The 22493-nt window shown below is 43.7% G+C and overlaps 2 protein-coding genes and 1 long non-coding RNA gene across 5 annotated transcripts; 1 reads left to right on the forward strand and 2 right to left on the reverse strand.

Annotated features, from left to right (window-relative positions):
• Positions 1-2951: 2951 nt before the first annotated feature.
• Positions 2952-6617, reverse strand: sco1 (synthesis of cytochrome C oxidase 1). The gene is made up of 7 exons (XM_023835464.2): positions 6295-6617; positions 6044-6145; positions 5178-5268; positions 4764-4961; positions 4382-4474; positions 3527-3642; positions 2952-3357 (listed from the first exon to the last, which is right to left on the reverse strand). Exons 1-7 carry the CDS (start codon positions 6466-6468, stop codon positions 3223-3225), a joined length of 909 nt encoding a protein of 302 aa, XP_023691232.1. The 5' UTR covers positions 6469-6617; the 3' UTR covers positions 2952-3222.
• A 1539-nt stretch (positions 6618-8156) lies between these two features.
• Positions 8157-12392, reverse strand: LOC111855941 (uncharacterized). The gene is made up of 4 exons (XR_011984835.1): positions 12195-12392; positions 11912-11941; positions 11757-11817; positions 8157-8185 (listed from the first exon to the last, which is right to left on the reverse strand). It is a non-coding gene; the product is annotated as an uncharacterized lncRNA (long non-coding RNA).
• A 498-nt stretch (positions 12393-12890) lies between these two features.
• Positions 12891-22015, forward strand: map2k4a (mitogen-activated protein kinase kinase 4a). Of its 3 annotated transcripts, none has more exons than XM_023835462.2 (11): positions 12891-13474; positions 17599-17689; positions 17804-17978; positions 18098-18217; positions 18426-18545; positions 18640-18691; positions 18960-19087; positions 19222-19299; positions 19414-19562; positions 20002-20047; positions 20135-22015. In XM_023835462.2, exons 1-11 carry the CDS (start codon positions 13360-13362, stop codon positions 20246-20248), a joined length of 1188 nt encoding a protein of 395 aa, XP_023691230.1. In that variant the 5' UTR covers positions 12891-13359; the 3' UTR covers positions 20249-22015. The 3 variants fall into 3 exon arrangements, with proteins under 3 accessions (XP_023691230.1, XP_023691229.1, XP_023691231.1); XM_023835461.2 differs by having other exon boundaries at positions 12892-13474; positions 17587-17689; XM_023835463.2 differs by lacking the exon at positions 12891-13474 and adding an exon at positions 15549-15782 and having other exon boundaries at positions 17587-17689.
• The last annotated feature ends 478 nt before the right edge of the window (positions 22016-22493 follow it).

The following is a 22493-nucleotide window of genomic DNA, read 5'->3' on the forward strand; positions in this document are numbered from 1 at the left end:
ACTGTCTGATTGGCTAGTTGGCGTTTTTAAGCAGGCGTAGCTTCGACGCCCACTTTAATGATGGATGGGCACATACCATATAAGGCGGTGCTCAATGTTTTTATCCCCATAATTATGGACATGGTCAATCCATGCGTGTAATTTAGCACTTTCCAAGCATTGGGGGGGTGCACGTCTCCCCCCACTAAACGTACCTCTGAGAGCATATGCCTTTCCAGCAAACCCCACAGACTCCAATTCTGTTGTGTACTGGCCGGAGCCAGGACCGCGAGGGCCAGAACTCCGCTACTGGCTCAGGTCCCAGTCTGTCCTTCTGTCAGAAAACTCTCCACAGCTTGATCTGATCCCACACACTGGAATCTGAAACCTGGGACTGGAGGTGCTTACGAAACGTTAGCGAGTCCTTTAGTTCTCACCAAACTGAGATCAAGCAGATTACTGGGGCAGCAGTTGGGCGTCTGTTTGTGGTCGTCACACAGCATCAGTCCTCAACATCTTGTCATTCGAATCCTTCACTTTTGGCACACAGCTCTGGTTTAAGTCATTTTTGGGGTGAATTAGCCCTTATCAGTATTTTATCATTTTTTGGCCCCTCAAATTGATCACAAAGACATATAAACTGCATCCATTCCACCCATTTTTTCCATCCATTCCACCCATCTTTTCCATCCATCCATCAATCCATCCATCCCACCAGGGCTGGTCAATCCAATAGGCAACACGGACGGCCTCCTAGGATGATGTCTTCTACAGGAGTGCCACCCCCCACCCCCCCTCACCAAACCCCCACCCCCACCCCCACCCCCCACCCCCTTAACAGCCACGTTCTCCTTCTCTGTGTGATGCTGAGGGGTGCAGAGAACATTCTCCTGTTTGCCTTCTTCACTCGTGACCAACAGAAATTAGTGCAGATGATGAGCAGAATATTTGACACTCACAGCTTGATACAAGGATACTAGACACTTTCCATTTTAAAATTCCACACTTTTGCAGAGTGAATAGGGAGGTAGAGAAGCTAAAAGCCAAACTGGGGGGGTTGCATTTCCCCGTTGTGAGCACGGTGAATTGCAAGGTAGCCTACATCTACGCTTTTTGATTCTGATTGGTCAGAGGCTTCACACCTGGCTCACAGGTAAAGGAAGGATGGAAATCAGCTGATTCCATTATGCTAAATGACCTGCTGTTATATCACAAGTAATACACACTAGCAATGGTATAAGTCAAAAGAATATACCTTTATGGTAAGTTGATTACAAGATATTACTGTATATGTGAAATGCCTGAGAATTGACACCAAGCCTTCCTTGTTCCTGCATGCAACTTCTGTCAACATTCTGTTTATGCAGAAATTTTTCTTCAAAATTTCTTTTTACTGCTTTTGCAGTTACTGTGCTCTATACATTTTTTAAAACATTCGAGCTGGCTATGAGTATGTGAAACTTTATAGTTCCTGCAGGCATATCCAGCAAATATTAAACCTCTGACTGTTCTGTTAAGGGTAACTTTCAGCTGAGGATGTTCTTGTCGATCAGTCATTGGTTGACAACATGAAGGAGAACTGACAGGAAAAGGTTTTCAGGACTAATACCCGAAGTATCTGGCTGGATGCTGGCATTTCCGACCGTCGGTGACACCTGGTGGCCATCTACTGTCATCTTCATTTTCTAAATGCGGCACTCTTGGAGGAAGAGGAGGAAAGGATGAAGCAGTGAGGAGATGAGAGCCTTGCATAAGAGGGAAGGGAGGGGACAGAGCTCACTAACTCATTCACCGCTTCACATACCTTTTTTCAAAAAGATGTTTGAAAAATGTGTTTTTTGCAGAAAAGAAGCCCACCTTTCATGCATTTTTAAAGGAGATCTTTCTGAGGGTAGACAGCAGCAGATCTAGACAGCAGCAGATCTAGACAGAAGCAGATCTAGACAGCAGCAGATTCGGAAAGCCGTCCTTCTGGCCCTTAGGAACACGTGTCTGGAAGGAGAGAGTCCTTCGTAAATTATTTGCTCTTCGTTCGGGCGGCGAGGAAAATTCCCGGTGCTGCCTGCTGCATTGCAGCAGAGGAGCAGAGCAGCTGTGCTTGAGCCTCGCAGAGCTGGCTGTGAGTTTCCTCTATAAGAAGTCAGTGGAAAGCGGCACTCGAGGCGCCATTCTAACACGGCAAACCAAGGCAGCAGATATTGATTTTTCTTTCAGGACTGGCTGTTCCCCATTTTAGAAAAACGGCAGATTAAATTTACGTTGTCGCTTTCTGTTTCTTACGAAGTCTTAAAAACCTGAGGGGTGACATGGTGGGTAACACTGTGACCTCAAGTCTCCAGGGTTGCGGGTTCGAATTGCACCTCTGCTCTGTTTATCGCAGTGGTGGGCAATCTTATCCGCAAAGGGCCGGTGTGTACGCAGGTTTTTGGGATAAACTTTAGGTCCGCTGTTCAAACCCAGGTGTGAGGACTCTTCAGCCAATCAGTCCTCTAATTAGTGACCTAATGAGGTAGCTACAATGAAAATCTGCATATCCAACAGCCCATTCTGTATACGATTACCCACCCCAGGTTTACAGTTTGCATGTTACCCCAAGTCAAGGGTGTCTCTTTTCTGTAGTCTGTTGTCACCCAAAGATCTATGACTTAGAGTCAGTTTAATTGCCGTCTCTGAATTACCAGCAGTGTATCGGTGTGTCTGCGTACGAACTGGCATCCCATGCAAGGTGTATTATCGGATAAGCTTCAGGCCACTCCAGCACAATCCTGAGCAGAAGATGGATGAGTTTAAATCTCACTCAAAAGGTGTGAGTGTTAGTTCAGAAAGCTGACATGCGACGACAGATCTATAGGAAATATCTGAACTGTGACTGATCGTTCCTCAGAGCTTGAAGCTTTCAGTTTGCCCCATCAGAACGAAGTGCACAAATATTTTATCATTCATTTCTTATTAATAGATTTTTTCTTGGAACATTTCACTGTACATTCCTTATTTATTAAAACAGGCGCTGCAGAGACAAATCCTCTTTTGGGACTGAAAAGCACAAGCACCTGAACCAGAGTGAGGGTTCCCCAGCGTTTGGGTTCCCCAGCGTTTGGGCTCCCCAGCGTTTGGGCTCCCCAGCGTTTGGGCTCCCCAGCGTTTGGGCTCCCCAGCGTTTCGGTTCAGGAGCACTGGAAGTGAATGACGGACGTTCCTCCGCTCGGCCTGAGGCCCCTGGGAGTGTGATCAGGCCATCCATGCCTACTTAGCCAGTCTGTGTTTCCTCATGTGCGCTGCGATGGCAGCAGAAATCTCCGAGCTTTTTTTGTTCTGGCCAAAATATTCCAAGAATTCTCCATCGGGGCCAACCAGGTACATTATTATAGTGTGGTCCACCTAGAAGAGGAACAACCATTAATAGGGAGCGACTCTTAATGGCAGCTAATATACAGCCGATCCTCGATTTCAGATCCCACAACAGTTTGCTCATTTCATTATTTGATCCAACGTTCATTGATGCATACAACCCTATCCACAGACTCACTGAAAGGTTTAAAAAACTCACTATGTAATCGTTATCCTCATCTCTGGGTCCCTGGCTGTAGTACACTCTGTAAGCACGAGAAGCCTTCTCCACCTGCTCATTGGTTCCAGTCAAGCCAATCAGCTTTGGGGAAAACTCTGATAGGGGGAAAAAGAAAACATGTATTACACCTCTTTAGAAATGCTTGGTCTGTGAACATCACTCTAATTGACTTCTCCATCATTATCACACTGCAAACAGCATGCAAAAAAGTCGCTATACAAACTCCCACACGACAAGCTTCATCAAAGACACGTTTATGAGCAGGAGCAAGTTTTATGAATAAGAGGAGACTCTGGTTTTAATGAAAATGAATGAGAACACAGTGTATAAACTAATTAGGATACTGTTATTTGTCGGGGGGAGGGGTAATGGACATTTTAGGGGGTAGGCTTAGATGTCTTTTTCTAGCATTGAGAAAATTCTAAAATAGGATAAGGTAATTCTGGAAACACCAAGATTTAAACTTTCAGCTGTAGGAAACTGATGGTCAATATTTTATTTGCCATTTGCAGCAGTATGACTACGGGTACAGCGGAATTCTTCTCCTCGCCTAACCCTTCTTGCTCTCCAAAGCGTGGGTGTTACAAAACAGGGGCAGCCAATGTGGGGCTCCGTGGAGCTGGGGGTTAAGGGCCTCGCTCAAGGGCCCACAGACACATGACTGTTCTGCTGAGGCTTGAACCGGCAACCTTCCGATCACAGGCAAGGACGCTTAGCCCACTGAGCCGCTCGCTGCTTAGCTCCGGGCTCATAAATGCGGGTTATGTAATGATTACAGGAGCTTCCAACAGCTACTGTACCAGTTTGACAATCATAAGAAAACACAAGTCCTACCTTTGACATAATGGGCGACTGCCTGCGGTGTGTCCCTTTCCGGATCAATTGATATAAAAAGGGGAATGAGGTTTGGCAAAGTCTTTATTGCATCTGTAGATAGAGAAAAACAATGTTGTAGCGTTTCATCTTTCTGGTAAGGGGTGATGTAAATTTAAGGCCGAGTTTCTTTGTAAGCATGTGGAGACACATCAGGTGACAGAGCAACAAAAATTCTGCAGACCAGACCAGAAGAATTAACTTTTTTTTTTAGCTCAGATAATAACCAAATTATAGATTCAGCTTCTAACCTCTTATCCTAGTAATCGATGAACATATGACCATATTAAATGTCCGCCAAGAATTTATAGGATTGGCATTAAATTGCAAAGAAGGTACTTGCCAATTTCGTCCACGACCTCAATCATTTTCTCCAGTTCTTCAGGGCAGACGTCAGGGCAGTGCGTGAACCCGAAATAGATCAGGAGCCACTGGCCTAAGAAATCTTCACTCTTCCGGGGCTTGTTGCTGTGGTCCACGAGAGCGAAGGGCCCCCCCAGCGCAGCCTTGCCCAGCGACCGGGTCCGCTCCTGCTCCATCTCTACAGGCACAGATATCTCAGTGTAGTTCATGCGTTTACCACTGAATGTTAAACAGAAACTTTGTGGAAAAACATCAGGCTGGACAGCAGGTGTCTAACAACACGTGACGGAGTGAATCTCAATACCAAAAACACAAACACCATACTTGTGGTCTTGGCAAGAATTGGTCTTGCATGCAAACGCGTGGAAATGTAAAGGCTTTCACTGAAGCGTACTTTTCTCCTTTTCTTTCTTCATGTACTTCATTCCCGCGAGCAGCACCCCACCGAAAGCAAATGTTATGGCCAAGGACTTCCATGTCACTGGCTGAGAACAGGGTAGCAAAGAAAAGGTGAACTGAGCACACAGAGAGGTCAAGACACATCAAATATACAGCTCTGGAAAAAATTAAGAGACCACAGCAACATTTTACTTTACAAGTTTATGGGAATCTCTCTTTGCAGAATATATATATATTTTTTTTTGCAAACTCCAGCCTGGTTCTTCCCTGCTTCTCATTAATGAAGGACTCCTTTGCTTCATGGGTCTTCAAGTTCTGCTTCTAGGAGCCTGATACGAACTGTCCTAGCAGTGCACTTCACACCACTTAATGTTCCCCATTGTTTTTGAAGGCCATTTGAGGTCATCCTCCAATTTACGACCCACTACTTGATAAGTTGACGGTCATCTCAGACATTAGAAAGTTGCTTCTATCCTCAACCTGGCTGGTTTTTGGTCATTACCAGTGTGTCTCCTGCTTATTCTTGTGTACTGCTGTCATAGCAATTTCGAGCCTGGTAGCAGACTGCCTCGCAGTGTAGGCTTCAGCCAGCTAAAGCAGGATTAAAGCAGGATTTTAAAATGCAGACTTTTTTTAGAGTGGTCTCCTAATTTTTTCCAGGGCTGTATATCCATGGGTCACAGTGATACATTAAGCTTTAAATATTGTGCATCTAAATCGCGTTCTAAACCAGCCAGAAATACCGCTGCAGTACGTTCAAAAAAGTTACTTTAGCAAAATATCAAATGAGTGATCTACTGGCATTCTATTTTTTTTAAATCTATTTTCAAAAGGTGTGGATGGATTTTTGGTTATTCCTACCCCAGTTCTTTTCGACTGACGGTCATTTGACGGCGGTGGAGGAAGAGAAGCGAATGATCTTGAATGAATTGTGAAGTTAAGTGCCGTTCTCCTGGGGTTAACCTGCAGGGAAAACCATTACACGAAACTGACGAAATCTACTCTCAATGCATTTCTAAGGAGACGTGTGCCACATGGAACTGAACAACTTATTTTGCAAAATACAGTAGAGATCACAGGCAGCGCAAACCTAGCGACCACAGTTGACCTACCAGCACGTGTGAATCGCGAACGGACACATCGGTACGAAAACGCACACAACTTGGAACTGGTCTGTAATTAAAACCGCATATATTTACTTTCATTGCCCTGGGTAGAATGACACGGTTAAGCATTTGCAATTTTGTACTAAGACAACTAGCTAAAGGGGTGAAACTGTGCGCCATGACTCTACGGATGTTTAGACAGAGAGCGCTTCCGCATTGTCTAAGAATCTCGATGCCTATTGGTCCTTCTTGGTCCAGGAGAATGACGCCATCAGTGGCGCGGCCATAGGCGCACGTACACTGATTTCTGTGCTTCAGAACCTTCAGTATTTATTTGACAGGTATGGCAAGTCATAACCTTTACTTGATGGGTTTTCTGGGATTCAAAACGATAACGACGAACCGTTTTCCCCCCACCCGGCATCAATTAAGCATATCATGTCTGATTCGTCTAACGCAGCACCGGTCAATCCTATAGACGACATAGGCGGTCGCCTAGGGCGCCAACTTGCCAGTGAATTTCACTTTGGCCCGGACGGAGGGCGCCAGGGGTGATTCTCGCCTAGGGAGCCACATCAGCTAGGATACGTTTAGTGTAGTAGACATTTACATTTAGCATTTTCTTACAAGTGTATAATCAAAAAAAGATATTACGCATGATTTATAATATCACATGCATTATGAAGATTGTTCTAGAATCAATGAAAAAGCACAATATACATTCCAGAAGTGTTTTTCCACTATATGTTTAAAGAATAGTATCACTGCAAGTATGTGTGTATTTTATTTGATTACAGGTAATACTTACAGTAATAGGTACATACAGAAAAATATTTACAGATTAGTCAGTATGAACATTTCATAAAAAAATACAAATCCAGGAGTGTTCCCGAATGTTCTGATAATTGGGTTCACATACAAGAACTGTCACTGTTGGGCCACAACTACAGGCCATATCCTTTTACTGCGGAACCTCACAGAAATACTGCCTTTGAAATAGTGACAATTCTTGCTCTTATCCAAATTAAACTGATTCTGGCTGACAGAATCAGTGAAGCCGCAGAACTGCCAGACTGAAGCGCATGTGAATGACCATCAGTTGGTATGTGCTGCCCCCTTGTGTTCGGTGCAGAGGCCTGACAGGCTACAGAGCGGTTTTGCAATGCGAGGGCCAAGCGGATCTCAGCTCTTCATTGAGATAATAGTACAGCCAAGTCACAAACGGGAACAGCGTGAGCGCTACGGCAGTGATCAGACGGACAGCGCCGATCGGGCCCCTGAGGGGACACAAGTAGCAAAACCACAGTGATGGGAATTTAAACAAGTAAAACAAAAGGTATCATCACAAACAAGTGCAATTAGTCTTCTCGTCCTTTGTCGCTGCCTTCCGTATTTCATATCTTAAAACATTATAATTTCAGAGTGCAGGACTAAATGAGGGCATTATCTTATATGCAGTAATAATACTGATGCCCAAAATGGCTGACCATCAAGTTCGATAATGTTTAATGCAGTCATTTGTAAGCAGTGAACATTACCTTCCGGAATCACGACAAAGAAGCAGCCAGAGCGCAGTTATCATGAGGCCAGAGAATTCCCTGAAAGCAGGAAGAATGAACTGAACTGGCCGCGTTTCATTTTATACCAATGCAAAATGAAAGTGACACACAAAACATCTTCAGTCAAATATTAAACACGTCTGTGCATTTCTATGCCAGACCAGAAATAAGGAAGCGGTCAGCGATCAGCTGAGGCAAGACGACCGCCCGCTACCTTCCTTCCTCCTGCTGAAAGATGTCCTGATCTCGTTGTCTATATAGGGTCCATCCCAACATGGCAACAACAGCAGAGCAGATGATCAAGTGCAGGTTGGCGAGGCACTTCCATAACATCACCTCTAAAAGACAGGACAAGCTGGGCGTCAGGACACGGCCAATCCGCACTGCACTAAGGTCAGATGGACAGTCAGGAAAGGCCTTCCTCATCCATTACTATGCACAGAAAAAATATCTAGACTACAGGGAGACAAAGGAAATAGGCTGACTTAGAATTGCCAAAAAAAAATAGTGCAGAAGCAAATTATGTAATAACTGCAAATATTTTAATAACGGGCAATAGCAGAATAATTTTTCCATTTTTGATGTAATCAAAAGTCAATGATGTAATAACTGGCCAATAATGTAATACATTTTCTGACCCAATAATGCAATATCTTTTTGCTGGTAATGTGATAACTTATTACATTATTGGACAGTTATGACATTATTGAATGTTATTACATTAAAAACTGAGAATTTATATTATTGGCTTCTACAAACGGCATTCCTTGCATTTTGTCTGTCTTCACTGGATTATAACGGTCAGTCTGTCTTTAAGGGATTATAACTGTCAGTCTGTCTTTAAGGGATTATAACGGTCAGTCTGTCTTTAAGGGATTATAACGGTCAGTCTGTCTTTAAGGGATTATAACGGTCAGTCTGTCTTTAAGGGATTATAACGGTCAGTCTGTCTTTAAGGGATTATAACGGTCAGTCTGTCTTTAAGGGATTATAACTGTCAGTCTGTCTTTAAGAGATTATAATGGTCAGTCTGTCTTTAAGAGATTATAACGGTCAGTCTGTCTTTAAGAGATTATAACGGTCAGTCTGTCTTTAAGGGATTATGACGGTCAGTCTGTCTTTAAGGGATTATGACGGTTAGTCTGCCTTTAAGGGATTATAACTGTCAGTCTGTCTTTAAGAGATTATGATGGTCAGTCTGCCTTTAAGGGATTACGACGGTCAGTCTGTCTTTAAGGGATTATGACGGTCAGTCTGCCTTTAAGGGATTATAACTGTCAGTCTGTCTTTAAGAGATTATAACTGTCAGTCTGTCTTTAAGGGATTATGACGGTTAGTCTGCCTTTAAGGGATTATAACTGTCAGTCTGTCTTTAAGAGATTATGATGGTCAGTCTGCCTTTAAGGGATTACGACGGTCAGTCTGTCTTTAAGAGATTATGATGGTCAGTCTGCCTTTAAGGGATTACGACGGTCAGTCTGTCTTTAAGGGATTATGACGGTCAGTCTGCCTTTAAGGGATTATAACTGTCAGTCTGTCTTTAAGAGATTATAACTGTCAGTCTGTCTTTAAGGGATTATGACGGTTAGTCTGCCTTTAAGGGATTATAACTGTCAGTCTGTCTTTAAGAGATTATGATGGTCAGTCTGCCTTTAAGGGATTACGACGGTCAGTCTGTCTTTAAGGGATTATGACGGTTAGTCTGCCTTTAAGGGATTATAACTGTCAGTCTGTCTTTAAGAGATTATAACTGTCAGTCTGTCTTTAAGGGATTATAACGGTCAGTCTGTCTTTAAGGGATTATAACGGTCAGTCTGTCTTTAAGGGATTATGACGGTTAGTCTGTCTTTAAGGGATTATAACTGTCAGTCTGTCTTTAAGGGATTATAACGGTCAGTCTGTCTTTAAGGGATTATAACGGTCAGTCTGTCTTTAAGGGATTATAACGGTCAGTCTGTCTTTAAGGGATTATAACGGTCAGTCTGTCTTTAAGGGATTATAACTGTCAGTCTGTCTTTAAGAGATTATAACGGTCAGTCTGTCTTTAAGAGATTATAACGGTCAGTCTGTCTTTAAGAGATTATAACGGTCAGTCCGTCTTTAAGGGATTATGACGGTCAGTCTGTCTTTAAGGGATTATGACGGTTAGTCTGCCTTTAAGGGATTATAACTGTCAGTCTGTCTTTAAGAGATTATGATGGTCAGTCTGCCTTTAAGGGATTACGACGGTCAGTCTGTCTTTAAGGGATTATGACGGTCAGTCTGCCTTTAAGGGATTATAACTGTCAGTCTGTCTTTAAGAGATTATAACTGTCAGTCTGTCTTTAAGGGATTATGACGGTTAGTCTGCCGTTAAGGGATTATAACTGTCAGTCTGTCTTTAAGAGATTATGATGGTCAGTCTGCCTTTAAGGGATTACGACGGTCAGTCTGTCTTTAAGGGATTATGACGGTCAGTCTGCCTTTAAGGGATTATAACTGTCAGTCTGTCTTTAAGAGATTATAACTGTCAGTCTGTCTTTAAGGGATTATAACGGTCAGTCTGTCTTTAAGGGATTATAACGGTCAGTCTGTCTTTAAGGGATTATAACGGTCAGTCTGTCTTTAAGGGATTATAACTGTCAGTCTGTCTTTAAGAGATTATAACGGTCAGTCTGTCTTTAAGAGATTATAACGGTCAGTCTGTCTTTAAGAGATTATAACGGTCAGTCTGTCTTTAAGAGATTATAACGGTCAGTCTGTCTTTAAGGGATTATGACGGTTAGTCTGCCTTTAAGGGATTATAACTGTCAGTCTGTCTTTAAGAGATTATGATGGTCAGTCTGCCTTTAAGGGATTACGACGGTCAGTCTGTCTTTAAGGGATTATGACGGTCAGTCTGCCTTTAAGGGATTATAACTGTCAGTCTGTCTTTAAGAGATTATAACTGTCAGTCTGTCTTTAAGAGATTATAAAGGTCAGTCTGTCTTTAAGTGATTATAACGGTCAGTCTGTCTTTAAGGGATTATAACTGTCAGTCTGTCTTTAAGGGATTATAACGGTCAGTCTGTCTTTAAGGGATTATAACGGTCAGTCTGTCTTTAAGGGATTATAACGGTCAGTCTGTCTTTAAGGGATTATAACGGTCAGTCTGTCTTTAAGGGATTATAACGGTCAGTCGGTCTTTAAGGGATTATAAAGGTCAGTCTGTCTTTAAGGGATTATAACTGTCAGTCTGTCTTTAAGGGATTATAACGGTCAGTCTGTCTTTAAGGGATTATAACGGTCAGTCGGTCTTTAAGGGATTATAAAGGTCAGTCTGTCTTTAAGGGATTATAACTGTCAGTCTGTCTTTAAGGGATTATAACGGTCAGTCTGTCTTTAAGGGATTACAACTGTCAGTCTGTCTTTAAGGGATTATAATGGTCAGTCTGTCTTTAAGGGATTATAACTGAAGTGATGCGCATTTGAAGTTATTTACTTAGCAGATTCTTAGCAGGGTCAGCCAGGCTCCCCAGAGCAACGGAGATTAAGAACCTTGAGAACAGTGATAGGACTACTCACCAGGATTGGAACCCAAAACCTTCTGGACATGGCCAGAAAGCTATAGCCTGCTAAGATAAACTCTAGCCACTCTGATGTCCTCCATCCATCCATACATCCTGGATGGTATGCCAGAACATTTCAGGGCACATACATTCAACCAGGGGTGGCCAATCTTATCTGCAAAGGGCCAGTGTGTATGCGGGTATTCGCTGCAACTCCCTAATTAGATTACTAATTAGAGGACTGATTGGCTGAAGAGTCCTCACACCTGGGTTTGAACAGCTGACCTACAGGTTATCCCAAAAACCGGCCCTTTTGCGGATAAGATTGCCCACCCCTGCACTAAGCCATGTATAATACAGAAGGCAGGCCATAGTACCATACCTGTTACATTTGGTTTGAAGCTTATCATTAAGCACAGGCTTCCTGGTATGGCATACCCTACCTGTAAATTTATGGAAATGATTAACAATGGGTTTAAAATAAATTGCACAAAATAAAATTATTAACTAAATTATTAACTAAAGAAACAGCCTCACCATCCACAATACAGCATCGGGATCATTGATCTGGGAATAAGAAAAAAACAGAGCAAATAAGAAAACGTTTTTAGTAACAATACATCATGTGTTATTTTTCCCTGTAATGACCGTGATCATGGAACGTGCCTCGTCACGTCAATCCGTGTAACAGCTAGATAAACGGGAAGGAGCATACGGATTGCAAACTGAGTTAGATCGGTAACTTGCCTGTACATAAGTCGCTAAAGTAAAAAATATACACATGCAGAGATTGCAAAATCGCCATAACATCCTTGAATACCCTGTTTCGGTTTTGTCCATCTTTTCAGTAATTCAAACTAGTTACGAATTTCTCCGTAACACCGAAAAAAGTTACATATAAAACTTCGACCCCGGATAAGATCACGTGTTTGGCGCAGTGTATATTGGGTAATAGAGTTTTTCTGTGAGCTTGAATGTTTGTTTTTGATAAAGATTTTCTCTATTACTACATATTGGCTGTTTGTGCACCACTCGGGGGTTTTGACTGGACAGAACAATCAATTCTTGTTTTAAGAAATATAGTTTTACACATACAATTCATAGGTATATTTTTGAGCATATTAAATACTTTATTGCATTATGATGGACTAATTACATTTAATGTAAATTTTTATTTTTTGTTTGGATATGAATTAATGTATCATGTCAGTGGTAAACATTTGGACAGACTGAGGAAACAAATAATTTGTATCGTTTCTGTTTGTCTGGAATTTGCAGAGAGCCGATGTACATTGATGTTGGATAGACAGCTGCATATTCTGATAGTCAGGGCATTCGTACACAGAGCCACTGCCGACCTTAATCATAACCACGGAACGTGAGACAGACTCTGGGCCAGCTAAATGGGAATTTATTTACACCTGTACAGTTTAGCCCGAGACTAGGGAATATTCCAAAAGCCCTAATTATTCAAGAGCCAATGGTATAAGGGCAATGCTGAGCGACGACCAATGAAATCGCTTTTCCGGACGGTTCCGAAACCCTACGTTGGGCCGAGCTTGCAGGCCGAGCAGGCGCGGAAATCGAAGGGTGGGGGGTGCATTATCGCGACTAACTTTCGATCAGCTGAGCGCAAGTGCGGGTCTTGCGGTGCGGGTTTCCGAAGCCGGGTGTCCATGTATCTGATTTGAAATGGTCTGAATTCGAGAAAGGCGACGTCTGCGGCTGCGTGGAGTTGTCCCCCTTTCTGTAGGCGGTTAACAGCAAGGTGTCCGTCCGTCCCGGCTACGTGTAACGGGGTTTTCGCCTGAAGGAGCGCACCGAAGGGCAAGCCCAGCTACCGAGTTCCGTAAAAAAGCTGCTGGGGAGCCATCTGTCCTGCCGGCGGGGGGAGGGCGAAGACACTCTCTCCTTTCTCCGTGCTGTAGCCCCAGTGCCAACTACCACCACAACTACCGCCGCTGCTTCTGCTGGAATTCACAACAATGGCGACACCCAGCACCAACTCGGCGACCTCCTCCAGTCACGGCAGCGGCAGCCCCGGATCCACCGCAGCGTCTCATCAGCCCCAGCACGTAGCCACAGTCGGCAATATGCAGTGTAAGAACCAGACCGTCGCGACCCCCGACCGGTCTTTTTTCCCTTCGTCTGGGTCAGACTGGAAGCGGCTGAATGTCCCCCAGCTGTTCCGGCTGTGCCTTCAGGGATGCTGCTTTAGCATTAGCCTGTTAGCCGCTTGTATTCACCTGCATTCGACATCCCGGCAACCAGGAAGGCCTCCGCCTCTGCTAGGCTACCTGGCCGGTTTATTTCTCAAGGTGGTTTTTTGGGGAGTTGGTTTCGAACAACGGCGGCGGTTCCATTTAGGAAAGCCTGTTATTTTCGGCGGTGTGTGGACGGACGGAGCGCCGGCCGGGCGCGAGCAGTTAGCCGCGTGATGTTAGCGGAGGCGCAGATAGCTAATGCGAAAGGTAGGCCTGCGGGGGACGCTTGGCAGTCAGTGTCACAGTGGTACCATTCGGGCTGGTCGGACTCTGTTTTTTAGCTTCTCCTTTATGCAAGCTGCCGTCGCGCACGGGTATGGAGGTGTGTTTGTGTTGCGACGCATCTCTCCGGCGCCCCTGTAGGAAGTCGGGTAGCGCCGTTACTAACGCCGCAGTCCGAGGTGTGCTGGTGGATTGATCGCTGGTTATACGTATTGCTGTAAAAGCACAATCTAAACCTCATTTATGTATCATTAAAATATATATAAATATTCACCCTGCCAGCGTTAGATGGTTGATTCACCCGCTACCAGGTGTGGAAGGATATTTACAATAGTTTATAGTTTCATGGAAATGTAGCCAATTCGGTCTGCGGTCTGGTTTGGGGGCATGACGATGTAACGGGACGGTATGTTTCACTAGCAGTGTAACGTCCAGTTTAGCCATCAGAGCTCACCACATGTCGGGGGAGACATGTCACCAGCTGCTGGACACATAGCAGGGGTCTGGAAATGAATCTAACTTTACGTGCCGTGAACCAGATTGTGTCATGGAAGTTAAACTATTGTTGTTTTCTTAAAACATTGCTGATGAACTGGGTGTTTATGGGAAACTACAGGATACCAAGGCATGGATTATATTAGTGTTCTGGTTGATTAGATGAAAGTGCTTGTCAATTTTCAATACAGCATCCCTGAGCTCTTACCTAGGGGTTAATTTAGGCTACACCTGAATCAGTGCTTATTTATATTGTCCTTCAAATTTATGTGAAATTCTCTGGCTTGACAGTTGCGCTGTTGTATTATGGGTATGGGTCATCTGGGAATGTCTTCTGTGGAAAGGAAAATCAGGATTTTATCTCCATGTGATCTTGGGCAGTGCAGGTCACTTCTGAAAAATGGCACTTAAGTGCAGGCCTGTTTTGTCACTTTGTATCTACAATCACCAAATCAATGTGTACATGGAAATCTTGGTTATATTTTTGCAGTTAACTCATCTCTTTGAAATTCATTGCCTTGTTTGGTGTTTAAACACACGCGAAGGCCAATGTTAAAAGTATCCAGTGCAGATGCTTTTGTTTTAAGTTGACATTCATCACCATTTAATATTGTGTTGTGATGATCTAATGATATGTTCAGTATTCAGAGATGATTTTTTTTTCCCCCGTGATTTTTTTTTTCCTGTTCAGTTTTGCATGATGGGATGTTGTTGCCATGGGGTTAGGGTACCATCTAAAGGTATTATAAATGCAGCCTCTGCGTTGATTAAAGCCCGGTGTCATATTTATAGGATTTGTGATTATGCAAGTAACTTTAATTTCAAAAAGCCATTGCCTTTTAAACAATGGCATGGAATGCAAAACGGTATTCTCTCTGAGAAACCAAATGAGATGATTAACTTTTCGGGGGGTGTAAATCTAGCAGTCTCATGGGTAGTTCTATAAATAGTTGGTTCGGCTCAGTTGAGTCCAAAGCCTGCTGTTGGCTTAGTGGCCGAAGCAGGACTCCTGCATACCAGTTTCATTGCTTAAACCGAATGCCCTGATCTCTTAGCTGCATTTACTGTATATATGTATATTATCCTACATGTATTTCCCTGTTTTTGAAGTTGATGTTCTGTCTGTCATTGCGTCTGTGTTTGACCAAAAGAGCGTTAACACGTGGTTTCTCCCTCCCCCCCCCCCCCCCCCCACCCCCGCTCGCTCTCCTCCTCGCCCGCCTGGCTGCTGCTCGATGACGGTGAGACGTTCTGAGCGTGCCGCTGACCTGTGCCGCCGCATCTCTCGGTCTCCTGTGTTCCTGTCCCGATTGTCGCATGTCCATCTGCCGTGGCCGTACCGTCTCGGTCTGCTCCAGTCATGCCGCTCCTCCAGCCCTGTGGATTTTCCCTTCCTGGATCTCTGCCCCCTCTGTCCCCAGTCAGAGGTTGGATGATGCGCACGAAGGTCATCCATCCTCATGATATGCAGGAGGATGTCCTTGAAGTGCTGAGATGTTTCAGTGATATTAATGCAATATATAGAGACCACCCTGCAAGCTGGTTTCTTCTCACCTGCTGCTTCCTTCGTTTGACCTTATCTTCTGGTTTGGTTAGCTAGCCTTGTGTCAATTTGACAGCCATCTTTTTTAACGCTGTTTGAAGTACAGGGGATGCTCGCTTGTCTTGGAGCCCCCCAGTCTCCCGTGATAAAATCATTGGCTTTGCCCTGCATCTCTCACTCATGCTGGTGGGCATTTGTGACCCAGTATGTTCTGGATATCCTTTAAAGGCAAAGGCAAGCTTATTCGTGTCAGTAACTGGTCAGGATTTCAGATTAACCTCTCTGGAGCTCCTCAGAGTAAGCCAAGTTGCTTTGCTAATATATTGGCCCCCCTCTCGAGGGGCAGGGGGTAGTCTTGATAATTTTTGCCCTAAATTGCAGCTGTGGTTAAGGCTACTGTGACCTTGGTCTCTGTCTGGCTCGTTTAAATTTCACACCAATCAAAAATTGTTTGGAGAAAATGGTGCCATGTTTTGTGTCCAGCTCCAGAAAGTTCTGTATGGAAAAAAGGAAAGGATTGCTTAGGATTTCCCCTTTTGCTGAAATGTCCTATAAATTGTCATTGACTAAAAACCAAATTGTGTGCTGATGTACAGGTTAAATTGAATAGAGGCAATGTCTAGTTTAAATTGCATTGGATTACTGCTTATGTGGTGGTTGGAACAGCAAATTGACTAGACCTATTTCCCTGTGATACAGACCTGTTTACTTGTGTGCTCTTGGGTGGGAGGCTTAAACTATACGAAAGCAAATATTTATTGTTGTTCTGTGATAAAATCTACTCTCTTATGTAGTTATAATGTTAGAGTAAGAACGTAACTGGTCTGGTTAGGTCCCTCTTTGGTGGTTAATGTGGGAATAACATTTAAAATCGCAGGTTTTCCAGTCCTTAGCAATTCTATCCTACAATTAACAAATCATACGTATGAGGTTCTGTTTAAAGACTTCAGTGTTAACCTGTAGGGGGCAGGAGTCTGATTCTCTAAAATCATTTTGTGGTCATTTGGAGAGCTGGTGTTTTTTATTGTTGCTTGGTGACCCAAGGACTGCAGAACGATATTCACTGCAAGTGAGAAGGGATCTGTCTATTTCTGACGGGACCCTCATTGCATTTTAGTTGTTCCCCACATGGAAAATGGTGTAATAGCAAGAAGGAATTTAAACATGTCAAGTCAGGTCTCATCAGTTAACTTCCCCAAAATACATTTATTTATTTATTTATTTATTTTTTTGAGATGTACATAAGCCAGCCAATGAAAATGCTTGTAACGAATGTAGCGTGAGACGTACGCTTTGGCTTAAGTGCAGTCAGCTTGCTGCTTGGTATTAAGTTCATGTTTTTAGGAACGTAATCGTTCTCTGAAATCAGGAAATGGGCTCAAACTGGAGACAGATCTCGTTGTTGTCATGCGCCATCTGGTGGCCAGACCCATTCGCCTGCTGCTCCTCCTCTTTTGAGGTATTGGAACAGACTGTCATGGTCTGGTGGATATTATCCATTAATACTGGGGGGGCAACATGCATTCCCACCCCCCCCCCCACCCCCCCACTCATTCTCTGGTCACATTCCTGTTTTTTTTTCTTTCCTTAACACTAGCTGTATGTGGTGTTGCCATTTTTGACCTTCATGGTTCCTTGTGTGCCTTGCTAGTTGTGCACTCTGTCTGTGTCCCCCTCAATGGCCACAGGTAAACGTAAAGCGTTGAAGCTGAGCTTTGCCAGTCCGCTAATCAAGCCCAGTACCAGGTTCGCGCTCAGCACGCCCGGGCCTCCCTTTCAGAACCCACACATGTAAGTTGCCGGGGCGCCGGGTCACTGCCGCCGGGCTGAGCGACCCCTCTGAGTGGGTGGCGTTTCTCATAGGACCATCAACCCCACCCCCCCCCCCCCCGCCTGATTTTTCAGTGAGAGGTTACGCACTCACAGCATCGAGTCGTCGGGGAAGCTGAAGATCTCCCCCGAGCAGCACTGGGACTTCACCGCCGATGACCTGAAGGACCTGGGGGAGATCGGCCGCGGCGCCTACGGCTCCGTCAACAAGATGGTGCACAAGCCCAGCGGCCAGATCATGGCTGTCAAGGTGTGCTGCCGTTGCTTTAAAGGTGCTTTTAATGTCCTCCACAGGAAAAATAAAAATCATTGCCTTTAATTCTCTTTAATTTCTCACTTCCTCGTACTCTTCCCCCTCCTCCCTCTCAGAGGATCCGGTCCACGGTGGATGAAAAGGAGCAGAAGCAGCTGCTGATGGACCTGGACGTTGTGATGCGGAGCAGCGACTGTCCCTGCATCGTCCAGTTTTACGGCGCTCTGTTCCGAGAGGTGAGCTTCCGGCCATACAGAACGCTGGAACGATCGCTGCGTGTTTTGGTATAATTGAGTTTTGTAAACATTGGGCCAGGTGTCTTTCTGTGTGTCGTACAGTTAAACCGTGCGCCAATTACTGTGGTTCTGGATTTAGTCTTGCTTGATTTGTTTTCTAATTGGATGTATTACCACTCCACACCCCCACCCCCACTTCTTACTTTAGGGAGACTGCTGGATTTGCATGGAGCTCATGTCTACCTCGTTCGACAAATTCTACAAATATGTATATTGTGTGTTAGATGAAGTGATTCCAGAGGAAATATTAGGCAAAATAACATTAGCTGTAAGTCACTTTTTTTTTCTTCCTCATGAATATGTATGTATTTGTTTTTTTTCTTCCTCCAGTGACATGTCAGCATAACATCTTTTTGTTTCAGACTGTCAAAGCACTTAACCACTTAAAGGAGAACTTGAAGATAATTCACAGAGGTAAGACCTAGTCTTAGAAATGGCTGAATGTGTTTTTTTTTTTGTTTTTATTTTATTTTTTTAAACCCCAAATTTGTGTGTTAAATGTTCAGCCACTACCTCTACATGTTACTGCAGCTTTGGTAGTTATGGAGAGCTTTTGTTTGAAAAGACGTTCATTACCCATAATGCTTTTCGGCATGTATGCAGAGGCATGTTTCGGGTGTCTAGTGTATGGGGAACTTGGCAGTGCTGCAAATGTCACACTGTAACACTGTGTTCTGTTCAGATATCAAGCCATCCAATATACTCCTGGACCGGAAGGGTAACATCAAGCTTTGCGACTTTGGCATCAGTGGTCAGCTGGTCGATTCCATAGCCAAAACCCGGGATGCCGGCTGCCGGCCCTACATGGCGGTAGGTGGCCGGCCGACCAATAGGGTCTGTTCCTGTGATGGCTGTGGGCGGGGCCACTTTTGATCGCATGTGTTGCCCTGCTTGCCACTGTGTGAGGGTACCCTTGGGAACTTTCACGTGCTTTTTGTTTGCAGCCGGAGAGAATAGACCCCAGCGCCTCGCGGCAAGGCTATGACGTCCGTTCGGATGTGTGGAGCCTGGGAATCACATTGGTGAGCCGTCCTGTTTTTTCCCCCCCTCTGTAACTGCTCCACCCAGACAGGGGGGGACACTAGAGGCAGTATGGCTGCTCGCTGTGACCGCAGTGCGCTCTGTCTCCCGCATAGTATGAGCTGGCCACCGGCCGCTTCCCCTACCCAAAGTGGAACAGCGTCTTCGACCAGCTGACGCAGGTGGTGAAAGGCGACCCCCCGCAGCTCTGTAACTCCGAGGAACGGCAGTTTTCCCCCAAGTTCATCAACTTCGTCAACTTGTGGTGAGGATGGCCGGAACCTGGCTCTGTTGCCATGGCAACTCAGAGATTAGTTAAACTATATTTTAACGTGAATGAGAAGATGGGAAAAGGGTTGAGGATAGTAAGTACACACCTGTGTTCAATCAAAGGAATAAACCATAATAAAAATGCAGCTGAACTCATACCGCTGACTAAAAACTATACAGCAAGTTTCCCAAATGATCAATCCATTTTCCAGCCACTTATCTATCCTGCTCTGGGTTGTAGGGATTTTCCAAAATTACTTGTATTTTGCTATTTAATGTAATTATTTTGAACCTGTAATTTTCCATGATGTCGTTAGAGGAGTGTAGATTATTCATACGGATACGATAAGAGGTTGTTATGTTATATATTTTGACCAAGATACATTTATTATTATTATTTTTTTCCCCTTCACCATGTTTTTTGCACCTTGAAGCCTTACGAAGGACGAGTCGAAAAGGCCAAAGTACAAGGAGCTTCTGGTAGGTCTTCTGGGTTCTGCTGGGGGTGCCGTGGATGCTCTCGGTGTGTCTCCTGATGGACTGACGTGTGTGTGCACGTTCCCCCAGAAACACGCCTTCATCCGAATGTACGAGGAGCGGCACGTCAACGTGGCCAGCTATGTGTGCCGCATTCTGGACCAGATGCCTGCCTCCCCCTCCTCACCCATGTATGTGGACTAAATCTGTCCACTCAGCAGGGCGATCTCCTCCCTCATGTGCAATAAGATTCCTCTTGGTCACGTTTTTATGATGTCACCTACGCACGTGATTCTCTCATGCTTACATAGGGACTGCACACTAGCCATTGGTCCTACCTTCTTTTGGTGTAAGGCCTATTATGTGAACACAGTATAGTGATGAATCCTGGAATTATACACAAGATTATTAAGTCTCATTTTTGACCTGGAGATATTCAGTCACCATACTGGAATCATATTCTGTGTGAACTTTCACAACTCTTCCATGTATTTGATTTTAAATATTTTGTGTATCTTAGATCAAATCTTGCTTCAATAGGGTTATAAGCCAAGAACAAGGAAAGTTTAAGGTTTTTTTATTATTTATTTTTTTTGTCCCTTCCCTCTCCATCCCTTACCTGAGCACCACTGGGTATTGAACAGATGTATGTGCAATGGATTTAATTTGCTGATTTAAAAAAAAAAAAGAAAGAAATAAAAGTGACTTCCTTTATGCTAACTTTTGACTGAGGCATGCAAGGTGCTTGTTGAAAAATGTCATTCTATGTCTGCAGAATGGGAAAATGTGCAAAAGATCTCTGCAAGTCACTATAATACCATGGACCACATGTTTTAAGATGCTTTGTTCAACTGGATGTTTCTCTTTACAGCCCCAACTGCCTATTCTGTAATTGTTCCAACTCATTTTCACCAAAGACAGGCTACTGGGTTGCTTTCAGAAAACTTTTCTGGTTTGTAAAGGCCTGTGTTAAGAGTACGACATGTAACTGGATACGCTTACACTGATCCTGAATAATGTGGAATAGCTGAATTCATATGGTGACTCTGGCAGTGTAGGTCATACCTATGGATCTATGCCTCAACAGTTTTTCTGGAAGGACCTTTGAGCTGGTTGAGCTTCTTGATGGGTATGGACAGGCCCTTTATATTAGGAGTCCCTGGGATCAACTCTGATTGGCTGTGGTGTGAGCCAAAGTCCTGTTTCATTCTGCTGGTCCTCAGGTTCCACTATGGCAAGGACTCGCTGGGGTTTACCGTATTCCTTCTAGTAAACAGGGAGAGGAACAGCACTGAGTTACCACAGATGTTTTGCAGTTGAGACTGAAAATGAATGAAATAATAGTCCCTTTTTGGAAGTTGTAATCATTTTATTTTTAATGCATGTCAATGACATCTATAAATTTTAATGACAGGACTTGGTGGGGAAAGTTGTACAATTTTTAAAATTGCATTTTTTTTTTTAAAGAAATCTATCATGACCTCAGTGAGCACGCCATTAACTGTGCAGTTGGATCTCCTACTTAAAATTTATTTGAAATGATCTCAATAGAATGTTAGTATGACCATTTTCGATAAGAGATTTAAATGACATCGCTGTTTAAATATTTTTTGAATGTTTGACATCTCTGAAATACTATGCTGTGCACATTATTTTCTTCATGGTAGATGTGTAAAAAATAAGGCACACCTAAGTGACGACAGTAAATAGGACAGTGGTTATGTGTTAAAACGTTTTCACAAGAAATGTTCCCAGTGATTCTTTCTTCACGAGATGCTTGACTTTAATATTTAAGACTTAATTATCTGATCTCAGTCACTGAGGCCTCCTTAGATGCCCCTTTGCCCAGAGGTTGGATGTGACAAAGTCAAAACATAATCCTGTTATTTGGCATTGTAATGCTTGTTTTGTGAGGTCTGGAAACTTACAGTGGCAGAAAAATTATCAATAAAATAAATTTAACAATTCGCAGCTGCAACGTCTAACTAGCATTATTTGGGAAAAATGTTGTAAAAGACGATTTAACACTATAGTGGCATATAAACGTTACAATACATTTAAGTAGTCGTTTTTAAGTTTTTTTTTTCCTGAAACTTTGCTTCAGCTATTATTGTTGCATCGTTTGTAATACGACGCAAAACAATTTCAGATAAAATATATATTGCATAAATCGGGTCCCGGGCAAATGCCTTCGATCTGTACTGGCCGAATAAGAAAATCGATCCATTTTGCTGTGTATCGCACCATATATATTTTCTGCGGTAGTTCTAGTGACTCATAAAGAGGTTTATATGCAATCAGTTAATTATGTCGTGATATGTCCCGGCAATCACACCCGTGGAACAATGTGACTTCATTGCAAATTTGCAGTTTGTGAATTAGGGTGCGTTCGATTATTTCTCTCAAAGTCGGAACTCGGATGAAAACGTCACGATACGTCACGAAAAAC

Source organism: Paramormyrops kingsleyae, chromosome 22, assembly GCF_048594095.1.
Source record: "Paramormyrops kingsleyae isolate MSU_618 chromosome 22, PKINGS_0.4, whole genome shotgun sequence".
In the NCBI taxonomy this organism is placed as follows: Eukaryota; Metazoa; Chordata; class Actinopteri; order Osteoglossiformes; family Mormyridae; genus Paramormyrops; species Paramormyrops kingsleyae.

Coding starts and splice junctions, on each gene's coding strand:
- sco1 (XM_023835464.2), bottom strand. CDS start 6,468: ATGGCGCACAGTTTCACCCCTTTAGCTAGTTGTCTTAGTACAAAATTG. Junction 6,146..6,294: donor TTCGCGATTCACACGTGCTG/GTAGGTCAACTG, acceptor TTTTCCCTGCAG/GTTAACCCCAGGAGAACGGC. Junction 4,475..4,763: donor TGAGGTCGTGGACGAAATTG/GCAAGTACCTTC, acceptor CTCTATCTACAG/ATGCAATAAAGACTTTGCCA.
- map2k4a (XM_023835461.2), top strand. CDS start 13,360: ATGGCGACACCCAGCACCAACTCGGCGACCTCCTCCAGTCACGGCAGC. Junction 17,690..17,803: donor CCCTTTCAGAACCCACACAT/GTAAGTTGCCGG, acceptor CTGATTTTTCAG/TGAGAGGTTACGCACTCACA. Junction 19,088..19,221: donor GCTGCCGGCCCTACATGGCG/GTAGGTGGCCGG, acceptor TTTTGTTTGCAG/CCGGAGAGAATAGACCCCAG.